Raw genomic sequence first — 25,092 nt, forward strand, 5'->3', positions numbered from 1 at the left:
TTCAGTTTTCATAGTTTAGAACTCAAATGAGATTTTAAAGATAAGAGAATCACTTAACAAAATGTCTTAGAACTCCTTCTCTCACCCTAATAGATATCCCCAGTAGTCTTCACAATGGAGGGCAGTAGAATCCACTACTGAGAGTGCCGGCAGCTTCCAGTGAAAATATCTGCAATATCCTTAGAAGGGTAGCTAGACGTTGCCACTCAAGTCAGTTTACCAGAATTCAATTCATTTGCTGCTTGCTATAAGCCAGTCACTGAGTTAGTTCCCAGAGCATTACATGATTGTCAAAAAGAAGTGCAAAGGAAAGTAGAATGGAGGGAAATAAAACGCACTGAGAATTTCCATGTGCCGGGTATTGTGACTATTCTATAGCATTTATATTAAGTAGATGATGTTATATCCTCTTTTTATAGATGAGAAAACTGAAGTTCATAGACAATAGACAACTTATCACTAGAATGGAAGAGAATCCAAACCACTAGAAACAGAGATATCTGTTATGTTCCCTGATCTATATCTCCAGCTCCTAAAACAGGGCCTGACTTAATAAATATCCAATTAATGTAAAATTAACTAGTCAGACAACTACTATTGATAGTGGGGAAGAGCACGTAAGAATAGAGCAACAGTTGTTTAATAATTATTCACCTTACTAACTATAGATAAGAATTTTTCTTACAAACCCCTGGAAACTGAGGATGAAACCAGGCTATAAAAAGATAAGATGCCTCGATGGGTCTATTTCTCAGAAAAGAAATACTTTTTGAGAACAGACCAAGGACAGGACACGCTTTGATTGGGTTGCTATGCCTGGACCCTGACCCCCTCCAGGAGTTTTTCTCAGGAACACTGACCATTCTCTGGTCCCAGGAATGGGCTGAGCTGTTTGTAACATCATAGAAGATTAGCCACCTTGTTATCAGACTTTGAGCTCCTGAAGGCCAGACTGTAGACCCTCCCCTCCCCTTTCCATGTTACACTTGCAGCTGCACGTACCTATCTTCTCCCTCGTGTGTATATAATCAGCCAACTGGTGATGGGGGTCAGAGCAGATTTTCCAGGGTAACCGACTGCTCTCTTCATACTGCCGGCATTATTGGAATAAACCCTCATATATGATTCAACCCTGTCTCTGCTCAATTCGGCTCAAGTAGTGACAGGCGGCCTCAGACCCATTGTGTCTGGCTTCACTATCTACAGTCTAACAGCTACTAAGTGAAAGAATCAGGGTGTGAGACAGTTTCAAGCAACTGCAAAGTCCATTCTTTTTATAATGTACCACCCTGCTTGCCTCCAAGGTGGATTGACTTGAAGTGCAATGCTTCGATGCATTGTGAAGGGGTGAAAGTTATAAGATATCCTCAGGCAGCCTCACCCTACACAGACCCTACCTGTATAAAATCCTGAGGTTCTGGCCCCTACAGGACACCTACTACACAAGGCCACTCTACCAATCCCAGGAGACACAGCAGCTCTACCTAATACACAGGATCAAACACACAGGAAAGCAGGCAAAATGTAGAGACAAAGAAACATCTCAAAATGAAAGAACAGAAGAAATATCCAGAAAAAAACTCAATTAAATGGAATCAAGCAAGCTACTGGATACAGAATTCAAGACAATGATAACAAGATTTCTCAAGGATCTTAATGAAAGCTTCAAGGGTGAGACTTCTAAGCAGCTTAGTGAGAATTTAAAGGAAAATAGTGAAAACATTTAAAAAAATGTAAAAGGACCAGTAAGAAATTAAATATACACTAATTGAAATGAATAATTTACAGGAGTCAATAATAGAGTAGAGGATTCTGAGAATAAATCAGCAATTTGAAATATGAGGCAACAAAAAACACCCAATCAGAAGTACAAAAAGAAAAAAGAATCCAAAAATATGAAGATAGTGTAAGGAGTCTCTGGGACAACTTCAAGCATACCAACACTCACATTATGGGGGTACCAGAAGGAGAAGAGAGAGCGAAAGATATTGAAAACCTATTTGAAGAAATAATGACATAAATTGTAAACCCACCTTAAAAATCCTATTCACTGGTAGATTTTTAAAATATCTTTTAAAATTAATTATTGAGCCAAAGAGAAAATCAAAGTAGAATTTATAAACTATTCAAAAATAAGAAACACTGATAGTTCTAAATTTTGAAACCCATTTCATGTAGCCATAACACAGAGAATAAATAAGAGAGTTAATTGTTTAGATTAGAAAATGAGTTTGAAAGTAAGCAAATAAAATACATACCTCAAGGAAGTAGAAGAAATGAAATAAAACAAAACTAAAGAATGTAGAAGAAAATAAAAATAGATAACGTTAGTATCAACCTAGTGGACTTAATGAAAAGAATCCAAACTGTCATATTTTAAAAGAGAGTTGGAAAAGAGATGGCTTAAATACATGACATATAATTTAGCATGTTTCTTTCTCTACAGGTGCAACCCACTTTATGCATATCACCCTGGAACCTATGTATTATTCCCTGCCACCCAGCACATACCACATTCATAGATTCAAATTCTGATTTAAAATATCACACATTAAATGCAAACTTCTACCTCATCAGCATTCTGAAATCCTGACGTGTTATCTATTTACACACTTTTAAAATTTAAGTGAAAACAAGTTGTCTTTGGACTGATATCGCAAAAACCCAGGCCACCACTGCCTGTGTGCTTGAACATCCCTCCTGATGAAATTTTCATGAGGTTATTGTCATATTGAAACAAGGCCCTGCCAATGATCTGATTACTATAGTTAGAGCCTCAGCCCAAAGCAGATAAAGGGTTTTGATTACTAATTGAAAATTGAGGCCAAATATTCACAAGAACTATACAAAAGTTCAGACTCTTTGACTCAGTAGCTCCCATCCTGACAACCTAGCTTAAAAAATAATTCAAAATAATTTTAAAAATCCATCAGCATGAATACATTTATGTTAACATTACCCATAAATAATGTGAAACATTAAGGACAATGCCACCATCCAAAAATACAGGAATAGTTATGTAAATTATTATGAATCAATTCAATGGACTAATATAAAGTCACTTATCAAGAAAGCATTATGAAATCAGACTAATCAAGACTACATAGCAGATGATATGATACTGTATATAAAGATCCCTAATGATTTCAACGAAAAAAAAATTACTGGAACTAATTTAAAAATTCACTAAAGTATAGCAGGATATAAAATAAATATTGAGAAATCAGTTGCATTTCTATACACCAATAATAAACTATCAGAAAAGGGAAACTAAGAAAACAATACCATTTACATACAATTGCATCAAAAAAATAAAATACTGCCCTGGTCAACATGGCTCAATGGTTAGAGCATCAGCCTGTGCACCTATATGGACTCAGGTTCGATTCCCCGTTAAGGGCACATACCTGGATTGCAGTTCCCTCCCCCGGCGGGGCAAGTGCGGGAAGCAACCAGCCAATGTGTCTCTGTCACATTGATGTTTCTCTCTCTCTCTCTGCCCCCCCCCATTGCCTTCCCTCCCTCCCACTCTCTCTGAAAAGCAATGGGGAAAAAATATCCTCATGTGAGGAATTAACAAAACAAAACAAATCTAGGAATAAATTTAACCAAGGAGGTAAAAGACCTGTATTTGGAAAATTATAAGATACTGAAGAAAGACTGAAGAAGATACAAATAAATGGAAGCATATACCATGCCCATTGATAGGAAAAAATAAACATTGTTATAATGTCCATACTACCCAAAGCAATCTATAGATTCAGCACAATTCCTACCAAAATACCAATGGCATATTTCACAGAACTAGAACAAATAATCCAAAAATGTATATGAAACCACAAAAGACCCCCAAGGGCACAGCAATCTTGAGAAAGAAGAACAAAGTTGGAGGAATCATGCTGCCTGATATCAAACTATACTGCAGGCCATAAAAATCAAAATAGTATGGTACTGTCATAAAAACAGACAGATAGATCAATGGAACAGAGCTCAGAAATAAACTCCTGCCTATATGGGCAATTAATATTTGACAAGGGGGCAAGAACATACAATGGGATAAAGACAGTCTATTCAATAAATGGTATTGAAAAAATTGGACAGATACATGCCAAACATGAAATTAGACCACCTTCTTATGTCATATACAAGAATAAACTCAAAATGAATTAAAGACTTAAATGTAAGACTTGATATCATAAAGATCCTAGAAGAAAACATAGGCAGTAAAATCTCGAACATTTCTTAGTAATATTTTTATTGATTATCTCCTTGGGCGAGGGAAACAAAAGAAAATATAAACAAATGGGACTATGTCAAACTGAAAAACTTCTGCGCAGCAAAGGAAACCATCAACAAAATAAAAAGAAAACTCACTGCATGGGAGAACATATTCACCAATGATACATCTAATAAGGGGGTAATATCCTAAATTTATAAAGAACTCAACATCAAAAGAACAAACAATCCAATTTAAAAATGGGCAAAGGACTTAAATAGACACTTCTCCAAAGAGGATGAGATGGCCAATAGACATATGAAAATATGCCCAATATCACTAATCATCAGAGAAATGCAAATTAAAAACCACAATGAGATGTCACCTCACACCTGTCAGAATCAGTTTCATCAATAAATCAACAAACAATAAGTGTTGGTGAGGATGTAGAGAAAAGAGAACCTTCATGTACTCTTGGTGGGAATGCAGATTGGTTCAGCTATTGTGTAAAGTATTATGAAGTTTCCTCAAAAAATTAAAAATGTAACTGCTTTTGACTCAGGCTCCACTTCTAGGATTTAGCTGAAGAAACCTGAAACACTAATTTGAAAGAATAGATGCACCTGTGATCATTGCAGCATTACTTACAATAGCCAAGCTATGGAAGCAACCCAAGTGGCCATCAATAGATGAGTGGATAAAAAAGAAGTGGTATATATATATATGAAAAATATTCCATTGTGTATATATATATATATACATACACAATGGAATATTATTCAACCAAAATAACGAATAAAATATTACACCAGGGGGGTGAGGGCATGAGTGGAGGGGTGGGGGGCAAAGAGGAGATAAGGACACATATGTAATACTTTAATCAATAGAGAAAAAAATAAAAATCCTATCTAATAAAAGAGTAATATGTAAATTAACCACCACTCCACAACAAAGATGGCGGCGCCCATAGTGACGGGGGCGGGATGCTGGCGGCATTGCCCTGGCAACGCGAGCCCAGTGTCCGCACCCTAGCCACGTGAGGGCGGGGGGCCTTGGACCAGAGGCCGGGGGTGAGGGACGCTGGCGTCATTGCAGGCTGGGCTGAGGGACCCCCCCCTGCATGAATTTCATGCACCGGGCCTCTAGTAATAAAATAAAATGTTATAAGAAAAAAAAAGAAACTTTACCATTTGAGGCAGCATGGATTGACCTAAAGGTTATTATGCTAATTTAAATGTTGGTCAGAGGAAGACAAATACCGTATGATTTAACTTATATGTGGAATCTAAGGAACAATATATATGATCAAACAAATTGAAACCAATTCACAGATACAGAGAACAGATTGATGGTTGCCAGAGAGAAGGGAATTTGGAAGGCTGGGTGAAAAAGGTGAAGAGATTGAGAAGTACAAATTGGTAGTTACAAACTAGTCATGGGGATATAAAATACACCACAGGAAATACAGTCAATAATCTATAATAATAAAAGGGTAATATGCTAATTAGACCGGAAGTCTTCTGGATATCATTCTGGACGTCCTTCCTGATGAAGCCAGGGCCAGAGGGAAGCCAGCTGGGTCCCGGGTGCCTGTGGGCGGCCTGGGGGAAGCCAGCCCGGTTCCCGGGTGCTGGCGGGAAGCCAGTACCAGCAGCCAGGGGAAGGAAGGCCTACTCTTGCACGAATTTTCATGCATCGGACCTCTGGCACTCTAATAACTATGTATGGTGCCAGTTGGATACTGGAAATATCAGGGGGAACATTTTGTAAAGTATATGATTGTCTAACCAATATGCTGTTTACCTGAATTTAATACAAAATAATATTGAATGTAAACTGTATTTAAAAAATTTTAAATATAAAAAAAGAAATAAAATGAAAAAAGATTGCATAACAACTGAGAATAACGCTTATGAAACCAATCACAAGTGAATAAAGAAATATGAGAAATTAAACTTAGAATGAAATAATACAAATTAACACTTGATGATAACATGTAAATTCTCTTCCTAAAATAATTTTAAGATATTCACTTTTGATTTAACAGTAAACAAAATTTGAAGGAAATAAATTATACCAGAAAACCTCTTCTCTGTGGCTAAGTAAAAGCCTGAAAGATTGCATTTCCCTATTCCTGTGTAGAAAATTAAATTATTTTCAGAACCAGCAGGACCACACCATCTAAAATGGAAGGTGAAAATAGCACAGTTCCAATATTTGAAACGTGTTTTGGACAGATGTAGAATCATGCCCGGTGAGCTTAAGGGGATACAATAACCACAAGAAAAAGAAGTGGTAAGGAATTATTGTTATATGACAAACCACTTGTTCTAGAAACCAAGGTAATGTAAACTGTACTTGATTAGAAGTTTAAATTTCAGAAGTCATAAATGCAAGAAGTCTCAGAAAAAATCCACCTTGGTCCAGAAGTAATCTTTTAGCCCCAAGAGTTAATTTTTTTCCAGTCTCTTCGTGAAGAGGAATGGGGTATCAATGCCAGAACCCACTGACTTTTCAGAGGAGAAAACAGGTGGCATTACTACCTTCCCTTCGAGGTAATTGCCACCCTTTTTTGGCACCACCATGGTCCTGGTATTAGAAGCCATGAAATGTATAGCATCCTTGGTACAGACCCCATCCTTGTCTTTAAAAGACTTTGTGATTGAACTATGAAAAATTTTGTTGAAAAAACCAAACAAAAAGAAATCCAATATAGTCAATGTTCCAAAGTGAAATTGTACGTGTCCTAGGTGTGATCCATTTTCTTTATTTTATAATTAATTGCCTAAATGGCTTAAGAAGCTGCTGGCTTTGTTAAACAATCTGGAAACAGTAAGAACTTCCCCCAAATAATGAGCTGTCAAATTATTCCTCTAATAATGTCTTGTTTCCTGGTGCTAGTGTTGAAATGCCAAGGCACTCTGACAGAGAACTGAAAATTTATGCACAAGACTTTTAAACAGCGTGACATATTGGTTTCAGAAGCAGCTCTTAAATGGAAGGACAGGGCCAGCGGGAAAAGGGGGAGATAGTAATGGAGGTGCCAGGAACAATTCTGGGCCTCCTTTCTGATATTGGCATATTAATGTTAGCAAAAGGCTTCCCAACATTTGTCCAATAGTAATTAGGTTAGATTTTTTTCCAAAGGAAAAAAAAACATCAATTTCTGTGTAAATTAGAAATTCCAGATACTGGAAAAAATATAAAACAGAAAAAAGTTGAAAAGAAAATCTAAAAGTTTGTTACCAAACAGTAAATTTTCTAACTGTAGCCCTAACTGGTTTGGCTCAGTGGATAGAGCATCAGCCTGCGGACTAAAGGGTCCCAGGTACGATTCCAGTCAAGGACATGTACCTTGGTTGCCAGCACATTCCCAGGAGAGAGTGTGCAGGAGGCAGCTGACCAATGTTTCTCTCTCATTGATGTTTCTAACTCTCTATCCCTCTCCCTTCCTCATTGTAAAAAATTAATAAAATATATTTTTTAAAAAAATTTTCTAACTGTAGAAGGGACTTTCTAAATTTTACCTCAAAGGCAAAAAAAAAAAGTTCTTTAAGTTGATGTGTTTACTTGAGTGTTAATATCTTAGTCTAAACTGCTCTGGTCCAAAATGGCAGCTAGTGGTTACCCATGCTAATTGGGCAAGATTTCAAATTGATTTGTGCTATATGTGATTTGTGCTATTTGTGCTATATGTGCTATACACACTCTGAATTTCAAAAATTTAGTATTAAAAGGAATGTAAAATATATCTTAACTAGTGGTCCGGTGCACCGATTCATGCACATTGAAAGGACATTAATTAGAAGAAAGATTCATGTGGTAATTACATTACTGCAAAAAATTTCATGTCAAAATAGTATATATAATATAGTATTATAAAATTAAGACATGTGTGCAATTGGTGCCAGTGAGAGCTTTATATGTATCATACATGCGCGAGTCAATGTTTATTTTTAAATTGCCAGTGTGCGTCATATATGTACCTCTAGTCATTTAGTTGGATGGTTGGACAGACAGATGGTTGATCACTTAGCCTTTTATATATATAGATATATATATTTGCATATCAAAATTGAAATTATAACATTTCATATATACCAGATTAATTTAAAACATTATTAAAATTAATCTCACCTGTTTTACATTTCTTCATGTGGCTACTAGAAAACGTGAGAGTACAGAGGTGGTTCATATTTGTGGCTCTCATTATACTTCTATTAAACAATACTGGTATCTGAAATGCTTGTAATTGGATTAAATTCCTTTAAATTCCCTCTAGCTCTAAAGTTCTAACATGAAGAAACTACACATTTAAGCTTATACGTTTTAAATATAAAGTTATTTTAGAGAAACATAGGTTAGTCACTATTTCATTATTTTTTCACACTTTTTCACCCATACCCCCCCCCGTGCTTTCTCATGCTGTTTTTATGGATTCCTAATAGCCAAGAAAAATGAATCTGTCTATTTATTTATAAAATACAAGTATGCAGTTCATGGCCATTGTCAATTGCTATTTGGTCCTATTCCTTTTTGCTTCACATCATGCTCATGCATTTTTAATGCTCTGTATGAATAATGAACTCTGTGTGAGGGCTTTTCCACTTGAATATTCATCAAGCAGGAGGTTTGGAATTAGCGATTATTAGAGATCTTGTATTTCAGTGGTCCCCAAACATGCTGGCACCTCTGAGTCACCTGGAGAGCATATAGAAAATACTCAATTCTAGGTTTCATGTCTGGAGACTCTGACTCAGTAGGTCTGGGATGACATAGGATCCTATACGTCTTAAGAACCTGCCCACGTCACTCAGAAGCTCAGTGAGGTTGGGAGCCAGTGGTCTATCCTAACTTCCTTCATCTGTAAGGAGGGTAAAGTGAATTGTCCCAGGAGCCTCAGACCTGGAACCATGATGCGAGGCTCCTCACTACAGCTCTGTGCCATTCTGAGAGACCTTCTGTCAAACACACACATTACTCACTCCTCAAGAGCTTCGGCCATCAGTATATCTTCCTTGTCAGTTTTAACATCCAACTCTGGTTCTCCACTGAGCAGAAGCTTCAAGTTATAAATAACCAGCAAAGTACCTAGTGCAAAACAGATGTTTAACTTGTTAATATTTTAACTACACTAAATATGAGTCATGGTGATATTATCATATCTATTGATTTAAGCCTGCCCTCAGCCAAAATTCCCTTTGTACTTCAGTAAATATGCTTGGATAAGTTCCAAGATGTATGTCTTATAGAAAATTCCACTCTGCCAAAGAGTGTTGAGTTTCCACACTAACAGTGCTTCTTATTACTACTCAATTTATTATGTCTTTCAATGTGGATTCTTAAACTTGGGCACTTTTCATAATTTGCATTATAAAAATTATTAGGAGCCTTGGCCAAATTTGTACTGCAGGTAAAGCTCTCATTGGTGGAACTACAATCAATGTACATAAGAACAAATACCAGTTTAAAAATTTTGTACAAATATCAAGTATTGCTTTTAGACCCTACAACAGGTGCTGGCAATTTTTTTTGGTAAAGGGCCAGTGAATAAATATCCCAGGCTTTGCAGGCTATATGGCCTCTGTCACAACCCACAATTCAACTCTACCACTGTAGCATGAAAGCTGCCACTGAGAATACATAAATGTGTGAGTGTGGCCATCCTATATAATAAAGAGGTGATATGCAAATTAACCCTCACACCCTCAAAAGATTGCTGCCTACGACCAGGTCAGCAGGGGGGTTAATGAGGGACGACCAAACGACTGAACAAGCAGGCTGCGTGGGGCAACCAGGCCAGCAGAGGGGGCAGTTGGGGACAACCAAGCTGGCAGGGGGGGCAGTCAGGGATGACCAGGTTGGCAGAGGGGGACAGTTGGGGGGTGACCAGGCCAGCAGGGGGGGCAGTAAGAGGCGACCAGGCCGGTGGGGGGCAGTTAGGGGCAACCAGGCCAGTGGGGTGGGGGGTGCAGTTGGGGGTGACCAGCCAGCAGGAGTGGGGCAGTTGGGGGCAACCAGGCTGGCAGGGGGGCAGTTAGGGGCAACCAGGCAGGCAGTGGGGGCAGTAAGGGGTGACCAGGCCAGAGGGGGGGGCAGTTAGGAGTGACCAGGCCATGGGGGCGGGGCAGTTAGGGGCGGTCAGGCCAGAATGCAGAGGCAGTGAAGGGTGATCAGGCCGGCACGGGGGGGGGGGGGGGGGGGGAGGGAGGAAGTTAGGGGCAACCAGGCAGGCAGGCAGGTGAGCAATTAGAAGCCAGCAGTCCAGGATTATGAGTGGGATGTCCGACTGCCGGTTTAGGCCTGAGCAATCAGACATCCTCCGAGGGGTCCCGGATTGGAGAGGGTGCAGGCTGGGCTGAGGGGACCCCCACCCCGTGCACAAATTTTGTGCACCAGGTCTCTAGTATTCCAATAAAACTTTATTTACAAGAACAGGGATGAAGCCAGATTTGACCTGTGGGGGCCATAGTTTGCTGACCCTGCTCTAAAGCATAGTTAACAAAAACCAAATGCTTTATAAAGTTGTTTATAATATGAAGACAAACAGAATTGTTAGGTAAATTAAAGGAACAACCAATTTCACTTTTTTGGTAGTACTTCAGTACAAGGGAGAACAGCATAGTGGCTAAGAATTGGACTTGGGAGCAAAATGCCTGGGTCTAAATCCTGGCTCAACCATGTACTGGTGCAATGACCTCAGATAAGATTCCTAGCATTGCTGAACCTAATTTTTCTCATCTATTCAGTGGCACTTATAAAGTTCCTAAAATATATACTCGTTTAAGGGATTAAATGAATTAACTTTTATAAACCATTTAGAAAAGTATTCAGGAAATAGTACTCTTCATTACTATTTGTAAGAGTACTTCACAATTAGAAGTCAACTAGGAGATGACATCAACTACCCTCAAAGTATATCATGTATATGTTAATAAAATGAATACTATAATTGCCCATACTTTTCTCTCTGAGAAAAAGAAAAGGATGAAAAAAAAACACCACTATTAAACAAAATGCCACAGGTTAAAGACGAAATTTCAAAAGTAACATAGGCTAACTTAGAAATAAATTTCTTGGAATTTTTCTATAAACATTACATCAATCAAGGAGTTGGAAAAAGCAGAGTGCACATAGCTTTCTCTAAAATAGGATTCTTTTTTCTTCTTGATATAAAGAGTGGTGGAAGCCTAGAGAAAAATTGGCACTTAAAATATTACTAGACATGGTACATTCTTCATATTCATCAGAAAGTTGGTGGAGGTTAAAAGAATGCAAAAGAGATCCATTAATTTGGAAAAAAGTATCTACAAAGTTATTGCTAATTGCTGCAGAAACTTGGATTCATTACTTTATGAGTTACTAACTCATAAACCTGGGATCATCTCATCTTAAACGCTGCAATAAGCATCTCCTAACTGTATCTGGTACAGGGACTGTGGAGCCCTGCGGTCAGAGCTTGTATCATCCTCTTCTCACTGATATTCACCAAGTTCATGCAAGTATACGCCTTTCTCCCATTGTCAGGGACTTGAAGTTATATATGTTTGGATTCTCTTAATACAAAAGTCATATGGCTAAAACAAATGACTGCCCCCATGCGAGATGCCACGTGATATTATAAAGAGAAAAAATATGAACACATACATATAATGCCTTTCATAAGACAATGAAAACAAATACTTCCATCTAAATTTCAACGTTTTTATGATCTTACCACATTTCCCATAGATTATATCAAATTGCCGCATTAATTCAGCTTCGGTTTTATATGGAGAGTACTTATAAATTATAGACAATTCCGTTGAGAATTTCTGAGGATCATCTGTGACAGGTTCTCTGTTTTTTGTTAACCACGAAGGCATTGGAACTACAACCTATTAAAAAAACACATCAATTTACTATGAAACACACAAATAAAAACCATCACCTTTTTATCTGTTCATAATTCAATCTACTTGTCAGCCAAATTACAAAACCAAACATGAAGTTAAAAGTTTACTTCCCTCCTGTATTCTAGCTTTATAAGGAAGAGACGCATTATTATATATATGGCTTTATTCTAAAATGATCCATTGTGAAATGTGGGGACAGGTAGAATCTACTTCTGCTTTCTTTTAAAATATGGGTATAATAGCACAAGGAACAATAGCAGCAGCATTTAGAAACTGGAGAGCAAATGACAGCATATCTAAGAAAAGCAATCCAAAGATCATGCCAGAAAAGAGAAGCAGCCTGATTTATAATTCAGAATCCACTAAAAGACTCCGAAAATGGCCCTAGCCAGTTTGGCTCAGTGGATGGAGCATCGGCCTGCGGACTCAAGGGTCCCAGGTTCGATTCCGGTCAAGGGCATGTACCTCGGTTGCGGGGACATCCCCAGTGGGGAGTGTGTAGGAGGCAGCTGATCGATGTTTCTCTCTCATCGATGTTTCTAACTCTCTGTCCCTCTCCCTTCCTCTCTGTAAAAAATCAATAAAATATATTTTAAAAAATAAAAATAAATAAAAGATTCCAAAAATGATGATACGAATCAACTCTAGACCAGGGCAAAGGGGAAAGAGAGCTAGATGTGCATCCAGACACCCATCTGGCAATAAGTCCTTCCCTACCTCCACAAAGACTGGATGTTCACTTTCTGGAAAGACTGGAACAAAGTGTTTCTGAATTACATGACATGCCAAGTAGAGCTGTCAGGGGACCTTACTGAGATGAGAGGGATTAAGTGAAAGTGTACACATTGCGTTCTGAGAACCTGAGATCTCTTCTCCCATTTAGCTTCCAGAAAGTTTTCAGGTAGGTCTTCAGGTAGAAGACTGCAGAATTCTTCCCTGAGAAATCTGACAAACCCAGGAGGAAAGACATAAAGAAAATGATGTTGAGGGTTTCCCAATAGAACAGCCAGCTAGATCTTCCTAGTGTGACACTCACAGCTGCCAAGCCCCACCACCCACACTCTCAGTTTTCAATAGGCATTTTTTAGACTAATCTTAAAAGTACAGCAGGCTCTCAAATGCTGTTTTGTTCAATGTTCTTTTATTACAACGTCGATGAGAAAAAACTCTCAGCAGGGGCCACTGCCTGTGTGGAGCGTGTAGGTTCTCCCTGTGCTAGGGTGAGGGACTGCGCCATGGAAGGGTTACAGAATGTTCTGGGAGGGGGGACTGACGTATGGAGAAGGATTGTGTTACCAGGATATGAGGATTGTGTATGTGCTGGGAGGAGGGACTGATGAATGGAGGGGAGTTGCAGAGTTAGGAACCATAGAAGAAAAATTACTAAATTGTCTTAGGCCAGCCAGGTGTGACTCTGTTTACCCCCCCTTTGTGCTTATGAACTTTCTGTGAGCTTCTAAGGTAACACTGTTTTGTTATAAAAATCATAATGCACACTTGCTCTTTGCCACATGCCGCGAGGCTTCCCAGAGGGGGAAGGTACGGGCTGTGGTCAGCTGGCCAGCTTAATAAACGGCTTTCAAATTTAAATTCTGAGTCGATGGTCTATCTCGTTGAGCCAACCCATAACATTTGGAGGCCCCAGCGAGATACCCGGCAGAGAGGAGAGGGACCCCTTATTTAAGGCAGGAGGCTCTCCCCCAGCAGGGAGGAGAGGGACCCCCTATTCAAGGCAGGAGGCTCTCCCCCAGTTGTCGCCGGGCACTCAGCGAGATACCCCACACCTGTGGAGAACGATTACCAAGGAGGCCTCCAGTCCACCCAAAACTTTCAATTCGGAAACTGAGCCACCTGGACTCTCGAGAGAGGTAAGGGACCGGTCGTTAAACAGGAATTGGGACGTCCCACGGAAGGACCTATACGGAGGGCTGGACGCAGCGGTACTCCTGGTCCTGACCCGCGGCCACGACGGTGGCCGGGGTCCCTGGTTTGTGCGGCTGTAGGCTGCACTGGGTTTGTCTGTCTGGTATTTGTTTGTCTTGGTATTTGTTGTCAAGAAGTTGTCTGCTTCTATGCACACCCTGCTGCAATGTTTTTTGAAAATTTTCAGGACTTCAAGGAGCAAGCTGCAGGTTCCGGGCAACCTTAGGTTGCATTTGGCTGATTTATTTTGTCTTTGTTATTTGTTGTCTTTGTCTTTGTCAAATAGAATAGGGTCAGTCATCTTTATCGACCCCCTATCAGTCAGGCCCACTCCGGGTGAGTGGAAGGGGAGCTTGATCACCTCCCGGGAAGCTATAGAGCTCCCTCAGGAATCAGGAAATGGTTAGGAATTGGATAAATTGTTTAAACTCTGAATGAATGTCTGGTAAAAGTGTATGAGTGTGGAGGGAGGGGGCCTGCCCTCTCCTCTCCTTTATGTGGCTCCACGACTTCGGTTACAGAGTCCGAGTGGGCCCCAACCTGCGGTTCCGCGATTTGTCATATGGCATAACGGTGACTCACCCCCATGTGGAGGTGACCAGGCCCGGGGTTTATACGGGTGCACCTTAGCTACGATGAATCTAAGCTCCCAAGGGACGCGGCCAGGCGGGCACCTGCGTGAGGATCTGTGAAAACAGGTCACCCCTTCCTTGTCTGTCTCTCGCCACCAATCATCATGGGGTCGGGACAAAGTTTGTTTGTATGGGACTGGCCAAATTACTACAGAGAAGGGAGACTGGATACAGCTCCAGCCTGGGCTGGTCTATTAAGAAAGTATAAATCATTACTGGTCTGTGTGAAGTAAGAGCTACTTTGATTTATTCTGCTTTCTGTTGATACGCTTGGCTGAACGTTTGGGCTGGCCCCTTGGCAGTCTGCAAAGTCTCTCGGCAGCTGCGAGAATTATTTTTCTCAGAGTCTTTTGCTCACTGTTAAGGAGAATCAGCCCACTTAGTTAATAAAGATTTCTGTCTATCAGCTGCTCTTACCTAGGTTGTAATTTACTATATTAAACTAAAGTTCTAAGATAAATTTAAAGGTTATAATATTAATGCTTTTGATTTACAGCGATTCTGTGAATGGGAGTGGCCCACTTTCCAGGAAGAGTGGCCGGATGCAGGGTCTTTTGATCTGACCACTGCCTACCGGGTCCATTACGTCATAACGGCCGCCCGGGGCATCCTAATCAAATTCCTTATATTCAAATTTAAATTGACATATTGTCCAAGAAACCCCGGTAAATGAGGGCTTGCCTCCCGAGGGAAAAATTGGGACAGAGACAGACAATTCTTTTGATCGGGCCCCAGAAGGGAAAGGCTCCCCTGGTCCTTCAGGGAGAGCAGGAAGAACCCATTAGCCGGCCGCCCCCTATGGTCCCCTGGCGCCAGATCTGGGTGAGCCCTGGCCTCAAGCCCAGGCCACGCCACCAGCTCTTGACCGGGAGCCCCTGCCTCCCCCGATGCCAATTGTCTTCCCTCCACACCCACCGACGGGAGGGGCTTTGTCATCCTTCAACCCCTTCAGTCTGTCCCATACTAGACAGGGACAGCGTATGGAGGGAGAGAGAGAGGCAGGGGAAACTGCAGAACCCTGCAACATCTGCCAGTCCTGAAGTTCCTATGTTGCCACTACGGCAGGCCGGCCCTCTAGATCTGGGGCTAGACAGGCAGCCCTCTGGGGAAGCAAGGCAGACCAAGGCGCTATTCCCAGCTCCAGACCAGATTGGGGAGTGAATAAACAAAGAAGGGAGGCTGGATGCCTAAGCTGCCTGCAGTGGCCCTAAAAAAAAAAAAAAAAAGCAACAGCAGCAGTAGCAGCGAGAAAGTACTTAGGCCTTTGGCTTGCAGGCTACAGCAGTTAAGCCGTAAGCCAGTGACTGGTACTAGCCTTCCTACAGCCCCAGGAATAGAGCAGCAAGCCTAAGATCTATAAAAGCTGCAAATAAAGTTAGTAAAAGCTCCCTACTTGCAAATGTACTGAAAGGATTTAGTACCTGTTGCTGCTGGAAGAGGAGGGGCTGATATCCCCTTCCAGTACATTCCCTTCAAAGAGGCCTGGTCACTGTTCTGCCATAAAGGGAACTGGTGGGAAAACAAGGAAAGCAGGGCCCTGTAACTAATAAACAGAGAAGGGCACTCTCCCTAGACCTGGGAGCCATCAGGACTTTGAAATTCTCCAAGAGAGGAGAAGTCTAACTTAAAGACTGGCGAAAACTGGGTAAGTCTCCTTCCTTTTGCCCTCCTCAGAGCTAGGTGCACCCCGTATATAAAAGGACTCACCCCTTTTGAAATTATGTTTGGTAGGCCGCCACCTCTTCTTCCCCGCCTAAGAGAGGAAGAAATTGCCCAGCCGTCTACCCAAAGTTTGCTTAAGTCCTTACAGGCTTTGCAGAGCAGCGCCACGTCAGCATGACGGGTGGTGAGAGCCATTCGGGAGGAGGACGTGCTAAGATCCAGTCCAACACAGCCTGCCTTCTCTCTGGATGACCTCGTCTGGGTGAAACGGCACGACCCTGGCAGCCTGGAACCTAGATGGGCTGGACCCTACCAGGTGGTGCTGAGCACTCCAACCACCATCAAAGTCACAGGAAAGAGGCACTAGAAATTGTAACCCCGTCCTCCTCATGCCTCTCGCCTGGTGAACTGACCAATGGGAAGGAGAAAGACATGGAAACTAAGACTCTATGTCAGTGGCCGAGACCCTGGCCAATTCTTCACCATCAAATGCCAGACTCTTCCCCGGCGGCTTGACCCCTACATTGCCAAATGCCTCCTCAATTTCATAACGTAGAGGAGGGCGCTGAATCAAAGATTTGATTCGGGCATAAGACCAGTAGGGAATGTGCTAGGGTGAGGGACTGCGCCATGGAAGGGTTACAGAATGTTCTGGGAGGGGGGACTGACGTATGGAGAAGGATTGTGTTACCAGGATATGAGGATTGTGTATGTGCTGGGAGGAGGGACTGATGAATGGAGGGGAGTTGCAGAGTTAGGAACCATAGAAGTAAAATTACTAAATTGTCTTAGGCCAGCCAGGTGTGACTCTGTTTACCCCCCCTTTGTGCTTATGAACTTTCTATGAGCTTCTAAGGTAACACTGTTTTGTTATAAAAATCATAATGCACACTTGCTCTTTGCCACATGCCGCGAGGCTTCCCAGAGGGGGAAGGTACAGGCTGTGGTCAGCTGGCCAGCTTAATAAACGGCTTTCAAATTTAAATTCTGAGTCGATGGTCTATCTCGTTGAGCCAACCCATAACATCCCCATGTCCATGTGGATTTTCTCGAGGTACTCCAGTTTTCTCCCACCTCCCAAAGACGTGCACATGAGGTAGACTGGTGTGTCTGAACTGTCCCAGTCGGAGTGAGTACGGGTGTCTGTGAGTGGCCCTGTGATTGAAGGGCACCCCCTCCAAGGTGGGGTTCCATAGCCTGGAGGCCACCCATGACCCTGTACTGCAATAAATGGGTTGTCAAAGAATTAGCTTGTTTTTGTTCATTTTTCTTGAATGCATGTGTAGCTCATATTTATTTCAATGTTTAATATTGGAAGCATTTTGGGTCTTTCTTTATAAGTTTGGTGATGTTTTGTAACCAAAAATACACTGTAAGAACGTAACTCTTGTTTATATCAATTAGCCTATGGTAAAATTGGTTTCACTTAAAGTCACAGTTTCCAAGAACCTATTTGGGAAGTTAAGTGAGGACATACTATATAGGATGAATTATTTAAGCAAAGCCTCTAATATGATAAATAGAGGCCAAATAAGCATAAACAAAGCAACTGCGTGGAAACAAAAAAATATAGAACATAAAACTTTTGGAGGAAAAATCAATTATTGTTAATATCTTCAGAGCTCTAAGAGGAAGTACTGTAGCCTTGAAACAAGAACTAGATACTTTTTTAAAGGAACATTGAGAGAAAAGAAAAAGACTTCTTGGAAATTAAGAATATGATTATAGAAAAACTTTTATATGAAAAGGTTGGAAGATAAATGTTATAAAATCTTCCGGAAAAAAAAATATATATAAAGGACAAAATATAGGAGAGGAAAGAAGAAAATTAAAAAACTGGTCTCAGACATCCAAGAGCTAAGAAACAGAAGCTACAAAAATATATGGGTAAGATAATCATCAAATGTTATAGGAAAATGCCCACAAATTGAAGAACACAAGATTCCAGATTGAAAATGTCCAACAAGAGCCCAGCACAATGGATGCAAACAGAACCACCCAAAGGCAAAACACTGAAATCAGAATATGGGGGACGAAGAAGATTCTACTGACCTTCAGAAAATAAAGGGCACAAACAACAGGTCACATACAAGACTCAGGAATTAAAATGGCTTAGACTCCTTAAAAACAACACTAGAAATTAGAATATAATGGAGCAATGCCTTCAAAGTTCTGAAGGAAAATTTATTGCAACCTAGCAATAACACCAAACCAACTATCATTACATTTTCAAGCAAGATAAAAACATTTTCATGCATTTGAGATCTCAGAAGATTTTACCTTTCATGCACCCTTGCTAAAATGCTACTGGAGAATATGTTACACCAAAAAGACATGAGATTTAGGATCTGAGATTTAACACAGAAGAGAGAGGCAGAGACTCGCCTGGACAATGACACGGACAGATCCTAGGATGGCAGCTGAGTACCATCCATGGAAAGCAGAATTGTGAGCTGCAGCACATGAGCAGTGGTAAAGGCACAGAAAACCAAGCAGATTTTTGGTGGTAGTGATAAGTACATAGAACACTAAGCATACAATTATTGATTCCAGGGAAAATAAAAACTTGTGCAGGAGAGAGAAAAAATAACAGTTTATGATCTGGTATGATTATGGATGGTGTTTATATAGTCTCATAATGTAAATACTGAACATTGTCATAGCCATAATTACAAACGAGCTATGGAACTGGAAGGATATGTGTGTGACAGGAGTACAGGGGGGAAAATAGATAAATCCTGTTCTTTTATAGTAGGAGGTTAATACGTAATGCCTAAATCAAATCAAAAGTAGCAGTACAATGGCATAAAGGCATGGTTTTTCTTATGATTTCTTAATAATGCCAAATTACATGCTGGAAACACTCATACTATTTTGCAATTTAGTTAAATATTTGTACAGTTTTATTGCAATGTTGATTTTTGTGAATTCATTGATTAAATATCTCCCCTGCAGAAAAAAAGGCAATACAAGCCTGTTACACACAGATATCTAGAATATAAAATCAAAAGAATCAGCTAATATTGTTGAGAGAGACTGCCTCTATGGAAATGGAAAGAGGTTGTTGGTTTTATTTATTTTTTTAAAATTAGGGTAAGGTGAATGGTCCATTTTAGAAAGCTATAACTGCAGAGCATAGGCCCCATTTTGCATGCCCTTTACATACATAAAGTACAACATAAATGCTTAAAGCATTGGTTTTCCTCATGGCAACATCCCATCGGCTATTCCCTGTTGCCTGCAGACTGTTCCTATACCCAGCCCCACTCTCCTGCAGCCAGCGAGCATGCTCTGCTCTTGCTGGGCAATCTCACATTTCCATACGGTCCCTTCAAACCCCATTCTTATCTCCAGGCATGAGACTTTCTGTACACCACTTCTCTCCACAAACCAGCCTTTCTAGTAATAAGGTGTACTCATTCCATAAAACCTCCATACCACTGCTTTTGACAATTTGTAGCAGCAGGAACACATACTTGCTGAACAGCATTCTTTTTAAACAATTCCATTTTATTATTTAGATAATTCATATGTGTCTGCCTTATTTTGTGGCAGCGCTAAAAAAAAGTCTGATGGTCAGGTGGTCTACTTCTTGTTTCCTACCTTCTACAGGGCCTACCCAGTGCCGGACAGACAGCAGTTCCTCAACATCTACTTGTTGTACTGAATTATAACTGATGTTTCTAAAAGTGAAACTCAGACACTTCAAATTAATAAAATGTCTCTGGGTCATCAAATGGAGTTGAAATTATTATGGTCACTGGAGTTACAAGTTTAAGTATATTTCACATTTTGTTTCTTTAGATTTTTCTATTTCAAGACTTTGAATCCAATATTCTATTTCTTTTAAGAATGGTAATCCATTTATGACACAAGTGGTACAATTGATTTGCAGGCTTCTTCCAAAAACAGCTCATTGTGCCAAAAGGAGTCTCTTATTTTGGGAGATTTGGGTACATAGATAATGTAAATAAAGTTCTGAAAACTTCCTCGAAGTTGAAAACCCAAGAGGGAATAAGAAAGGCCTCCAATGATCCAGCCACTCTTCCTTCATCTCCCAAACATATTCCTAAATTTCTAAAACATAACCAGAAAGAAGTCATTATAGACTTTACCTCCTGAGATAGGAAATGAAAACAACACTGATACCATTGGAAACAAAGAAAAATCTCAACTCTTACCTCACTCAGACCTTCTCCTTCGCAGAATGTCTGAGAAAAAAAAACACAGGTCATCGTTTCTTCCTTCTTTGTGAAAAGAATAAAGTCTTTTCCAATCCTCATGGACCCACTATATTAAAAATCAAGAAGATAACAGTTTACATGTCAAACACTAAAAAGGAACAACAGGCAGGCATGATACTGTGTTCTCTAATGGGTTTTCTCTTCACAGAAATAGCTCCACTGTTTTGCTGACCCATCACCAAGAGAGTTCAATATGATTTTTTTTTCTCAAAGCAGAACAGATGGATTTGAACTAGTCCAGCCCCACACTGGCTTGAGACATGATTCCAGAGATAAAGATGGCCTGGGGTTGAAGAAGAGCACAATCATCTGCCCCTAGCAGTTGCCACACTGGTGATTGTGCTTGCCTTTCATTGAGATATTCTACTAAAATAAACCATGGACACAAGTAACACTTATACTAAACTATGCTTTAAGAAGTAAGAAACCACAGAGATGCAATTAAGCTCAGAAGTACAGCAGTTCCTGGAAGAAGACTTGTCACTTATTTGAAAATTAAATTTTAAAATGTTGTAAAGATCAAGTCAGTAATGGGTATGGAGAATCAAAACCAAGGTAGGACTCCCTAGTTTATATTCTTCTTAAAGTTCTATAAATTTGGACCATTCTACATAAGACTGCCTTTAACTAAATACTGTTCCATTATCAATAATATATGCCTTAAAGAAAAAAAAAATTCTCACCTTTTAAGACCATTGCCATATTGCCCAATAAACTTCAAGGTTGATAACCGTTTCTTGGATGTTCCAAAGTAAATAATATCTGAGGCTTCCTCTGTAATCCACAAAAGTGTTTTAGATGGTTAGGAATTATGAGTAGGTCACAGGGACCAGACATCCAGTCGTTAGTACGTCACACATATCTCAGAGCACACATATCTCTTGGGTCAGCCCAGAAGCAAGGCTCCTTATCAGGCTCCATAATCTCTGTCGAGGTTCTTAATAGTATTATATTGAAGGAGGTCAGACAGACCTAGCCATCTGATTTTAGGGTAAATAAGAGTTTAAAACACTGAAGCTTAATTTCCAAACCTCTAAAAGAAAACTACTTACATTAAAAAGATCATACACCATGACCAAGTGGGATTTATTCCAGGGGTGCGAGGCTGGTACAATATATGCAAATCAATAAATGTGATATGCTGGAACCATCCTTGCTGCTTGACACAGTCGCTGCAGGGAAGAAACATCTGCACGGCATATGTTTCAAGGGACCTGGTATATATGGCATACTGTTCTTAATATGTTTGCTCCCTTTCTTGGCGCTATGTGTTTTAACCAAGGTCACCTCTCCGAGAAAGGTTGTTTCCCCAGGAAGGGATTTTCCCCTGAAGTTAGGGAGGGAATAAAACCCCTTAACTAAGTGCCAGGCGGGTAGTTAATCACTTTAACTACGAACAATCACGCTTAAGCTACATAATCTTTATTCCCTGGAATGGAGATAAGAAACGCCCTAACCTTTGGAATAGAAATTGATAGGATTAAAATCAACTGGTATAAATACAGATGTAATAAGACAATAAAACACAGAACTTGGCTGGAGATCCTGGCTAGGCTGCTGATCAACTGAAGGCTGTCTCCGTGTCATTCCTTCTTCCCTGACTCTGTCCACACCTTTGGGGACCCCTGTACCTGCTGGGGTTGGACCCCAACAGTGATACATCACATAAACAGGTTGCAAGACAAAAATCACATGATCATATCAATTGATATAAAAAAAAGCATTCGAAAAAATCCAACACCCTTTTTTCATAACAATTATCTGTAAAGTGGGATAGAGGGATCATACCTCAACATAATAAAGGCCTTATGTGACAAACCTACATCACACTCAATGGGCAAAAAATTAAAATCATTTCTCCTAAGAACAGAAACAAGACAGGATGTCCACTTTCACCACTCTTATTCAACATAGTACTAGAAGTACTAGCCACAGTGATCAGACAAGAAGAAAAAATAAAAATCATCCAAATTGGAAAGGAGGAAGTAAAATTGTCAATATTTACAGATGACGTAATATTGTACATAGAAAAACCCTAAAGACTCCATCAAAAAACTACCAATTTAATAAATGAATTTGGCAATGTAGCAGGATACAAAATTAACATCTAGAAATGCTTGGCATTTTTATATACCAACTAGAGGCCCGGTGCACAAAAATTTGTGCACTCGGGGGGAAAGGGGGTTCCTCAGCCCATCCTGTGCCCTCTCCCAGTCTGGGACCCCTCGGGAGATAATGACCTGCTGGCTTAGGCCTGCTCCCGGGTGGCAGAGGGCAAGCCCAATCCCTGGATGCAGCCCCTGGTCGGGCTCAGAGCAGGGCTGATTGGGGAGTTGGGGCGCCGCCCCCTGACACGCACAGAGCAGGGCCCATCAGGGGGGTTGGCGCTCCATACCCTGTCACACACAGAGCAGGGCCCAACAGGGGGTTGAGGAGCTCCCCCCTCTCACTCACAGAGTAGGGCCAATAGGGGAGTTGGGGCACCGCCCCCTGTCATACACAGAGCAGGGCAGATCAGAGGGTTGGGGCGCTGCCCCCTGTCATGCACAGAGCAGGGCCCATCAGGGGGGTTGGGGCTCCATACCCTATCACCCACAGAGTAGGGCCCATCAGGGGGTTGGGGAGCTCCCCGCTGTCACTCACAGAGTAGGGCCGATAGGGGAGTTGGGGCACCGCCCCCTGTCACACACACAGCAGGGCGGATCAGGGGGTTGGGACGCCACCCTCTATCACCCACAGAGCAGGGCCAATCAGGGGGTTGGGGCGCAGCCACTGTCACACTCAGGGCAGGGCCGACGGGGAGGTTATGGTTCTACCCTGTCACACACAGAGCAGGGCCCGTGGGGTGGGGGGGGGGGGGGGGTTGGGGCACCACACCCTGTCACACACAGAGCAGGGCCGATCAGGGGGTTTGGGCGCTGCCCCCCGTCACACTGATCCGGTGCCAGGAGGCCTCGTGGCTCCGCTGATCCCGGTGCTGGGAGGCATATTACCCTTTTACTATATAGGACAGAGGCCTGGGGGCCGGCTGGTTTGCCCTGAAGGGTGTCCTGGATCAGGCTGGGGGTCCCCACTGGGGTGCCCGGCCAGCCTGGATGAAGGGATGATGGCTGTTTGCAGCTGGTCACACACCCTTCAGGGTGGGGGTCCCCACTGGGGTGCCTGGCCAGTCTGGGTGAGGGGCTGAGGGCTGCTTTCAGGCTGGCGGTTATTGATTGAAGCTCCCAACGGCTCCTTTTTTTTATTTTATTCTGGGCCAGCTTTAGCTCTGGCTCTAGCTCTGAGAGCAGGTATCTGGTTTGTTTCGGTTCTATAATCGAAACAATGTATAACTTCAGCTCTGAGATCCCAGCCTATATTTGTTAGAATGTTTCAAACTGCCAGCTCAGAGGCCGGCAAGTCAGGCGGGGAACGTTGCAGTCTGCAGTCACTGGAGCAAGCAAGCCTCATGTTCGCTTCCAGCTGCCTGGCTGCCGGCCGCCTTCTTGGCTAACAGTTAATTTGCATAAGGATATGCTGATTAGCCAATGGGAAGGGTAGCGGTCGTACGCCAATTACCATGTTTCTCTTTTATTAGTGTAGATAATTTAGGAAAAAACTTAACCAAGGAGGTACAAGACTTGTACTTGGAAAACTACAGGACATTGAAAAAAGGGATAGAGGAAAATATAAACAAATGGAAGAATATACCATGTTAATGGATTGGTAGAATCAATATCATTAAAATGTCCACACTATCCAAAGCAATCAACAGATTCCGCAATCCCTATTAAAACACCAACGGCATAACTGAGGGATTTGTATGGGGGAGAATAAACCACTTTACAAGAAAGTATGAAGAAAAGGTATAGTTTAAACGTTTTATTTTGGTAACTCTTATGGACCTCATAGCACCCTCCCCTGCACAGAGGTTTCAAAGTTGACTCCCCACCGCCTTATGTTCCCGTAGATCCCCAGTAGGGCTCGCACTGGCAAAGAAAGTAATTGATGGGTGTTCCTCCCTTTGCCTCCCCCTAGTATAGAAAAAACAAACATTTATAGGAAAAAAGGAGGCAGAGCTATTAATACTTTGAAGTATCCACAGCAGTTCTCAACTACCACGAAAAATAAACTACAATGGCGTTTATAAACTTAACCTTTCTTTCCAACCCAATAAAACCGAAAACCACTCAGAATGCATTCTCTCCCTCTTCTCTCCCAAAAGAGAGAAGAACGATCACCAATGGTAAGAGCCGCTCAGGAGACGTTCACAGAAACTTCTCTAGTAACAAACTATAAAAATGATCCCTGAAAGTATAATTTTAGGTTATACACTGCCGCCTCCGCCAGGTCTACCGCCGCCGCACACTTTGCAGTCATGGTGAGACAGTTTCCATAGTTCTGATTCCACTGGCAAAGAGAAAAGCTTTCCAGTCTGTATAATCCTTCAGATACTATCACTCAACAATGATTTTTAACACTTAGGTGGAAATTAAATGTCCAAAGTTTTTTAAAAAACGGCCACCTCATTAACATACTAC

The 25,092-nt window shown here is 41.3% G+C and overlaps 1 protein-coding gene and 1 pseudogene across 1 annotated transcript in view; both read right to left on the minus strand.

The window, feature by feature from the left end:
• Window positions 1-25,092, minus strand: part of MORC1 (MORC family CW-type zinc finger 1) — a 147,304-nt gene that overhangs the window by 106,830 nt on the left and 15,382 nt on the right. Inside the window, exons 5-8 of the mRNA XM_070403769.1 lie at window positions 21,256-21,346; window positions 20,510-20,618; window positions 11,934-12,093; window positions 9,202-9,307 (exon numbers count right to left, since the gene is read on the minus strand). Of these exons, the coding sequence (XP_070259870.1) occupies window positions 9,202-9,307; window positions 11,934-12,093; window positions 20,510-20,618; window positions 21,256-21,346 (466 nt within the window). The remainder of the gene's footprint in view (window positions 1-9,201; window positions 9,308-11,933; window positions 12,094-20,509; window positions 20,619-21,255; window positions 21,347-25,092) is intronic.
• Window positions 24,742-24,875, minus strand: LOC139004469 (small nucleolar RNA U3; annotated as a pseudogene).

Source organism: Myotis yumanensis, unplaced genomic scaffold, assembly GCF_028538775.1.
Source record: "Myotis yumanensis isolate MYYU_CA2020_CCGP unplaced genomic scaffold, mMyoYum1.0.hap1 SCAF_2, whole genome shotgun sequence".
Lineage (NCBI taxonomy): Eukaryota > Metazoa > Chordata > Mammalia > Chiroptera > Vespertilionidae > Myotis > Myotis yumanensis.